The sequence below is a fragment of the Primulina huaijiensis genome, chromosome 1 (genome assembly GCF_012295235.1).
Source record: "Primulina huaijiensis isolate GDHJ02 chromosome 1, ASM1229523v2, whole genome shotgun sequence".
Lineage (NCBI taxonomy): Eukaryota > Viridiplantae > Streptophyta > Magnoliopsida > Lamiales > Gesneriaceae > Primulina > Primulina huaijiensis.
Genome location: NC_133306.1, coordinates 5,215,530 through 5,224,278, shown reverse-complemented (window position 1 = coordinate 5,224,278; position 8,749 = coordinate 5,215,530). Strand labels below are relative to the sequence as shown.

At 34.3% G+C, this 8,749-nt stretch overlaps 1 protein-coding gene across 2 annotated transcripts; it reads right to left on the bottom strand.

The window, feature by feature from the left end:
- Positions 1 to 1,805: 1,805 nt before the first annotated feature.
- On the bottom strand, positions 1,806 to 5,575 carry LOC140979560 (uncharacterized). 2 transcript variants are annotated; one of them, XM_073445009.1, is made up of 7 exons: positions 5,322 to 5,575; positions 3,593 to 3,945; positions 3,370 to 3,446; positions 3,224 to 3,260; positions 2,914 to 3,133; positions 2,441 to 2,813; positions 1,806 to 2,078 (listed from the first exon to the last, which is right to left on the bottom strand). In XM_073445009.1, exons 2-7 carry the CDS (start codon positions 3,918 to 3,920, stop codon positions 1,911 to 1,913), a joined length of 1,203 nt encoding a protein of 400 aa, XP_073301110.1. In that variant the 5' UTR covers positions 3,921 to 3,945; positions 5,322 to 5,575; the 3' UTR covers positions 1,806 to 1,910. The 2 variants fall into 2 exon arrangements, with proteins under 2 accessions (XP_073301110.1, XP_073301119.1); XM_073445018.1 differs by lacking the exon at positions 5,322 to 5,575 and adding an exon at positions 4,864 to 4,998.
- Positions 5,576 to 8,749: the final 3,174 nt, after the last annotated feature.

Genomic DNA, 8,749 nt, shown 5'->3' with positions numbered 1-8,749 from the left:
TAAGTCAAACGGAGCTTAGCAAAATTCCAAAGCCTAACCAGCTCGACAACCTAAAGCCCATCATAGCCTGAAAAAATTATTCAATTCCCACATAGCTGGACAAAATTACTTAAGTCCAAAGGAGTTTAACAAAATTACAAAGCCCGATCAGCTCGACATCCTAAAGCCCATCATAGTCTGACAAATTACTTAAGTCCCACAGAGCTGGGCAAAATTACTTATATCCAACGGAGCTAAGAAAAATTACAAAGCCCGACCATCTCGGCACTTTAAACATATCACAGTCTGACACATTACTTAAGCTTAGTTGAGCTTGGAAAATTACAAAAGCTCGACCAGTTCTGTACCCAAAATCCAAGCACAGCCTGACACATTACTTGAGTCCCACAAAACTTGGAAAATTACAAAAGCTCAACCAGCTCGACACTATAAAATCCAGCTCTGCTTGGCTGGTTATAAATCTCAGCTTTCTCTAGACGGTTACAAAGTCCATCACAGTCTGGCCGGTTTTAAAGTCCAGCATACCCTGACCAGTTATTCAAAGTCCAGAACAGTGTGGCCGATTATTCAAAGTCTAGTTCTATCTAGCTGATTTTAAAGTCCAGCACATCCTGGTCGATTTCAAAGTCTAGCACAGCCTGGTTATTTCAAAGTTCAGTACAAATTGGCTGATTATTCAAAGTTCAGCTTTGTCTAGCCGGATTCAAAGTCCATCATCATGGGAAGAGCAACATCATGGTAAGAGCAGAAGAGCCACACCATGGAAAAAACAGATCTAAGGAAAACAGAGACATAGCCGAGCATAATCATGGATAGCCGAGCCGAACCCATGTGAATCTGCGGTAAATATAGATAATAAACGTAAAGCACATGTAATACCTTCAATATAGCCAACCCGACCTGGTCCCACCCGAACTATTCTAGACCCGAGCCCATCTACAGAAATGTACTGCTCACAACTGATATAAGTAAACCAAATAGCCTAACAACTTGCACATAGTCTAGGCTATTCTTTACTTGGGAAAATGTCTGAAAATAGAAATGCCTGAGCATCCGAACTCCTAGCAGAGTTTACTGAGCCGAGCTCCTAATATAGTTTAACGAGTTGAGCTCCTGACAGCGTTTGTCGAATAATCGAACTGAAAATACACCGACTCGAATACAAAACAAATATGGCGGTGAATAAAATCGTATCCATATAAAACTTTTGAATAAATCTTGTCATAAGGAAAGAATCCCAAGAAAGTCAGGATATACTATTAAAATTTATAAATTACTAAAGATAAGATAAGATAATAAAAAATATTGTATTTTAGGAAACTTGCCTAACTAAAGTTCATTCCGTACAAGATATCTAGCTTCTCTCTCTATAAATTTGAGGTATGCTCTATGGTTTTACACATTCATATACGGCTATCACTAGCACTATTATTATCGCACCCTTAACTTTGATCCCAGTACTTACTTAAACATCGGAGGGGCTATTCCGGAAACACTACCCGTGCCCTCTAACCTCTGTTCTTCTGTGAAGATCCACACTGAATTTCTGCCCGACTCATACCTGACCAGGGCCAAGTCAATTCAGGAAGGAGTATTGTATACGGCTCACTAGATCGAACCCAAAATACGTGAAATTTTTGTTATCATCAAACTCTTTAGGCTAAAAGTACATATAATATGTATGTAACATTACAACATGAACAACTCCTAAATGTGTTTTTATAATGACAAAGTACTTGGAAGATCTCGCTCCTACGCTCTAACGCATATAAAGTCAGATCATTAAGTACTTGGCCTTCCCTCGATATTCTAATATGTTGAGTGTGTATATTAATACTGATATATATCCAACAATAATATGATCCATGAAAAATTATTGAAGGTGCTTCTCTCTATATTTCTATTGAAGATCAATGAGGAGTCAAAGCAAGAGAAAGCATTGTGTTAATATCTGAATCTCCTCCCTTCATGCAAGCCTTTTGATCCTTGCCATTATTTGTACTCAGGCTTAAACTTAGTTGTAAATCTGATCCTGCAGGCAACCTGTCTGTCCCCTTATTTCTCTTCTCCTCGTTCGTCTGTAAAAACAAAATTATACGTAGCTTATTTATCATAATCATACTATATTTCATCACAAAATCATGCACTTAATTCTCGTGTTATCTTTTTGGCAACAGATTATGCGTGTCGAGTTACATTGTTATAATATTATGTTATTTAAAACCAACTTACACTCCATAATTTTTCCAATGGACTAGGCTTATTTACACATGCAAAACGAGAGCTAGAGCAATTATTTTAAGAAAATAATTAATACAAATTGATAAAAGAATCCATTATCTAGTATAAGTGCATAACAAACCTTCTCATATATCTCCTATATATAGATTAAAAGACAGTGTGGGATATGAATCTTTAAACATAGGCATGATTGAATTACCTCATTAATTGGGAAGGAATGATCAAGATTACGAAACGGTAGCCTGGACTTTTCAGATACGAAGCTTGATTTCTGCTGGCAAATCCTAGTGCTGCTGTCAATGCAATTCCAGCTAGGTTGCGGTTTAAAATTTTGCGAAGCAGTACCAGCCCAAATGCTAGGGGTCTTTTGCTCTTTATATTGGGTTTTGAGGATCTCTTCTCGCTGAGGCCACCTTCTATCTTCAAGAAATTTGTTTGGCCTGAGTGGACCAGTTCGGTACCTTTCTTCCGTTGATTGAAGAATTGACTTATCCTGATTATTTACCTCCGAAATAACTCCAGAATTTATCCGGACTTTGGGTTCTTGATTATCGGAAGACCAGCGCTGGAATCTGCACCAATTGTCAATTAGAAGAACTACATCAGGCTGCGTTTTAATCAAGAAACAGTTTTTCTTTAATTTTCTTGATATGGCATTTATACTCCAATTACCTGGAAGCGAGGGATTTGATTTCAAGTGGATAGTAGGATTGTGAATTGTGGGAAAAATTCCTCGGGCGATCTCCCTGACTGGTTGTATCATGGGAAAGAACAATGCCACCATTCTCCAATCTCAAATGATGATAAAGAGGGCTGAATTTTCCGAATGTTGTTCCAGAAAGGTGGTATCTTCTTCCTGGAATACTGTAAAATCTATTTGGTTGACCTATCACTGCATGTCACATGGAACTAATTACTAGCAAAGCCCTAGCTAGGAAAAGTAGAAACTTAAGCAAGATATTTCTGGGAAGATTATAATTACCTTTCCCTGATTCATCTAGTTTCTTGCCCCGATACATCTGAAATGATCCAAGTAAATTAATAAGAGAAATGTAAAAAAAAAAAAACCTCTTTGTAAGATACATAACTAGAGCTAACATATTAATTTATACTTATAGTTTAAATGACCTGTAAGTGACTTTTGACATGAGAGATGCTGAGTCCTCTCACGTTCATCAATTGAAGCACTGATTTAGGTGTGGCCCCTGAAAGACAAGGCTAGCTAATTCATGTTCACAAGAAAATTGATCGCATGAAGATAACCTCTAAAAAATGATTAACTGAATTTATTAGAATTAAGTAATCGCCAACAAACTCATGTTAGGGCAACTAATTAAGTACATAGACTTACTTTCCTGCCCTCCAAGCCTTTCAATAGCATGGATGAATGAGAGATGAAGATCAGGAGTCCACCGTAGTCTAGGCATTTTGGTTCGAATATACTGCCTAACCGTACTCTTCATCTTCTCATCCCCTTCTGCTGATTTCAAGCTATCTTCATGTTTGATCTCTTGATCACCGTTGCTGGAAAACTCGATAGCTTGATCAATCGTGTTGCTTCCAGCTTCTTCATTTAAATCGATGGACGAAATATTTTCTGATGAATCAGATGATAACGTGTTTTGTTCCATTTCCATATTATCATCTCTTGATCCCGTGTTCATCTTTTCGTCAGCCATTAATGCCTTTGCTTATTGCTTACACCTAAAAATTGAAAATAGAAATTTTATTGTGAACCATGGTTAATATACTTTGTTTGCTAAAAGAATTTGATCATGGAAGATGAATTATCAAACTTGAAATCATCAGAAAAGAGAAGGGTTTACATCATATTGCAAAATAATCCAAGTTCAAGATTTTTAAGAAAAATAAGCTTTATGGTTCATTAAAGTTTCACTTTCATTCTGGGGACGTCACAATTAGCAAGAACGTAACCATATTTGTAAACACACACATGTATATTTCTGTGTGTGGGGTGTATGTATATTTAACATACACATGCTATCGTTAATATATAATAACTAATACAGATACACATTATTAATTTCAACTGCTGGGCTGTGGGATTTTAGTATTGATGCATCCTAACTGTATAAATTAACTGCTGAAGGCACACAATTTGGTGTTCATATATTTATAATTCTTTATATAAACTTTATCATATGATGATATTTTAAATGTATAATTGAGGTGGTTTCCATTTAAAGAACTCAAAACTGGGAAATACTAAAATTTCAAATAATTATTAATCATTTAATAATTAAAAACGAGTACATAAAAATAAGTAAATATATAAAAAAAATTGATGCTCAAAATTTTCTTCCCTTCCCTTACTTGATAAATAACAAATAAAGAAAACAATATGAAAGTTCAATGATAAAAATAATTAAATGATTGAAGCTGTGTGTTTTTTGAAAAGGAAAAAAAAGAAGCTTTACCTGCAGGGGAAAAAAAGGAAATCTTGTTATTGTAAACTAAACATATCCAAGTGGATCATCTTTCCAAATCAGACTCTTTTTGCAGATTTTTTTTTTTGCAAAAAGAAAAGTTAGTTAGATATAAAGAGTGGCATGTCCAAGTGTAGCAACACATAAACCCTAAAAAAAAGAAAAAAAAGTGTACCTGGAGAGTAGACATGCAACGATCATAAAAAACTGAACCTAAAAGATCTGATCCTTGAAATAATTTTCCATCCTTGATGAAAAAAACTTTAATTCATCTGGTTATTTTGAAGTTCGATTGGATTCAATATGTGCCGGTTTAGAACATCAAAAAACCACCGATCAATCAAGACCATCTCAATCAATACTTCTCAAAAAGATGGCAAAAAGAGAAGTTTCAAGTTTCAAGATGCTATACGGTTCATTCAAATTTACTTCAAAGGAAAGTAGAAGTGATCAAGGGCCATGATGGGGGTGAAACTAAAACTATAAAAAAAAATGAAGAATATATATAAATCGGATCTTGTAAGAATTGGATAAAGTAGTGACGGCTAGCTTTGATCACAGATACGAACCGCGGAAGTATACATTTCAAAGCCCTTGAATCATATATATCGAAAACGAATCGTCGTTTCTCACCTTGCATCCCTTCCGAGTAATCACCATGATCAAGTCTTGCAAACTGCAGGGATGAAGAAGATGGGAGGATAAAAAAAGAAGCTAAGGGAAGAGGAGGAAGAAAAGAAGGCTTCTCTTAATTTTGTGTCTTTTGATTGATTTTGAGAGGGTATTTTTTTCATTCATTCAACAGAGGAATTAAATCCCAATGCGATTATTCGTCAGGATCAGATTTTTACCAAGACTTTCATGCAGTTGGTTGCACTTTCTTAATTAGAAAATATAGAAATTCAAGGCGGTCGGGCAATCCACTTGTTCTTTTTCGTAATAATGCAATAATTCTTGAATTATAGATACAGATGAGCCTGGCCCCATTGGCTGTTGAAAATCATGTGACTTCCCAAACTTTCCTCTCTCTTTTTCCCCTTTAAAACCCTTTCCTTTGACAGTTGTCCCGGTAAAATTTGTGGTACTAAACTGTAATTAAAGTATGATAATTATGTATATACAATTATTCATTTATTTTGACCAAAAATTGGATCTTTAAATATGATTCTCTGCGGGTAACTTTTTTAGCCGAATGTTGAGTCCTGTAGGCTTCTCAAAATTTCTTTATCTTCTTAATATTAAAGTATCATACATATATATAATATTGTTTATCTTAATTATATAATTTGACCTCTGCCACAGACTCTTCCGACTTTATAAGTTATGCGTTATTAAAAAATTATCCTGAAATAACATTGAAAAAAGGGTTCCTTTCGGACAACTTATACCACCTAAACAAAGACTTTCTTAGTTCATAATAAATTAATGGGAGACTCCAGAATTTAGTTGTTAGCTAATGAAATGATTTAATTAATATATGTTTAAAATGTACTAAACTTACATATTTAAAAGGCATTATTCTTTCATTAAAGGGTTGCTTATATCATTTTATTTGGAGATGTCGCGTAAATTTGATTATCCATCCCAAATGATTTGTTTTATTAATTTATCATGTGCTTATTGAAATGTTGTTAATTCGTGTTCAATTAGGCGGGTCACCCTACCAGTTTATTAAGTAAAAATAGGAGATTATGGCTCTCCAAAAGTACCATGAAGGCAGTGAATTCTGGTTAAGGTTGAGTTTGTGAGATTTTTTGGTCTCAAGTTCGAGTCCCGTTGACTTTAGGTAGTTTTTCTAATTTCTTTAGGTAGATTTAGTTTTTTATTTATATTTTCTTTGTCCGAGATAAACAAGTTTTGGGTCCACACACAAGTCTCGTCAGTAACGCGGGTAATTACATATATTATATCTTTGTAGTCTGAAATAATATCATATTTGTACTATAAAAAATAAGGTGAATTCGAATATAAGATAAATCCAATCTGCTAGGACAAAAAAAGGTTTAAAAAAATATACTCGATTCAATGACACGGACTAATAGAATTTTTGGCGTTGAGTAGGAGTGCATTTCATTGCTGATGGACTCTGATAATAAAAAAAAATATATACAAAGTCAATTTTGGTGGGAATTTTTGCATTCAAATCACTATAAGTTAAATTCTTTACGTTACTCTACCATGATAAGCAATTTTGTCCTCGTTCGTTCGGCAACTTTCTTTCCATAATACTGTTTTCACGACAATATATATANACACTAGTTTTTAAATTTTTTTTACAACTGCAGACATAATGCAAGATACATTAACATGTTCTGCTGACATACATCACCTCGGTGAAAAGTACTAAAAGCCAAAAAAAAAAAAAGTTCAAAATTATTAAATTAAAACCAAACTTTGAAAAATTAATTGGATATCAAAACCCAAAATATAGTTCAAGTTCATGGACAAAAGACGACTCCTAAACAACTTCCTTGATATTGTCGAATTCCTGTTCAATGTACCTTGTAAAAAAAATATGGATTAAGAAATTTAATTAATTTCAATCAATATTTTCATGTTCTTGGAAAGAAGAGCCGTATATTTTCAAAGAAGTAGGTGGCATAAAAGGACATCCGCAACTGGCTCTACATGGATAAATAGTTATAAATATGTTCATATTCACATAACCACGGATTTAATATACTGAATTTTCGGATGGCACGCAGAGAATTTTATTTTAATGAGAATTTTCTGTACAGTATGACTATTGGACTTAAGCCACTTATAAAATTTTAAATTGTAATTATAATAATTTTTTAGGCAAATTTTTTTTTAATCAGAAATGTGAAACCCTACAAGAATATATAAACAAGATTATTTCTTGTCTTCTATTTTGCATGGATAGTTGACATTCCCTGAATTGAGGTCATCGGATTCTTTCAGGAATTATTATTATTTTAAACAGCATATTATTTTTTCCCCGGATGTTGACGTGCAACCTAGCTAAGCATATATACAATATTATATATATATAAAAATACAATAAAATTCATGCAATTTATTTATGGTAGGTAAATAGAACGAGTCAATGACCATATTCAATTACAGATATATAATAATATAAATTTAAACTAGCTAAATAACACATGAATATCTTGCATGTACAGTGTATACTATATCAACAAAAAAAATTACAAACAAAGTTTCATAACTTTTAATTAAATATTTTTAATAAGTGATGTAAAACTCACTTGGCAGAAATGTATGGTACGGTGTTCAAGAAGCTGTTAGGATCATGGTAAGACACTTACTGGAGCAGAGATGGATAATTGAAACTAATTCAATTACGGTTGTTAATGTAATCCATAACTATAAGAACTCCTCTTATGCTCTTGAAGCACCACCGGTATCCGAAACTCGCTATGCTATCGAGCAAGGACAGATGATAAGATTCAACATTGCTATCGAGCTGCGACAGCCATTGGTACACGCATTGGAAAAAGAAGGATGATGATGAGCGGGTAAATCGGGTGAGTTGGGTGAGCGATTCACCGGGCTCGGTAAGTTCTCCTTGGACACATTGGAGACCGGACAGATGGTACTCGGGCTGAAGAATATGCACACTTTAAAAGCAAAGAACGTTAGTGGGGCGCCAGAAAGTTTTCCGGACTGGCCACCTCGACGTTCAAGTCAGTCAAGGGTTTTTCACAAAGAAAAATGCAATATAGAGAATGCATATTGAGTACTTGTGCAAAAATGTTAAGTGAATTGATTGTTTTATGATCAAGTAAACCTGAGTATTTATAGGTGAGAAGTCAATAATGATATTGTTTTTAATGTCCTGTTACTCCGCATGGCAGGAAGATTGCACATGTCCTGCCCCTGACACTGTTAAAACTGATAACTCATATTGTTTCTGGTCTTGTCACATCACCCCTACATGCGTTGAATGATATGCTAATGATTTCGAAATATGGTCCTCCATACCTGTGGGCCCAGGATTGACGCATGTTACGAAGTGCTTGGGAAGTGATCTCAGAAAGAAATATTATATATATATATATATGCATCTCTCTCACTTG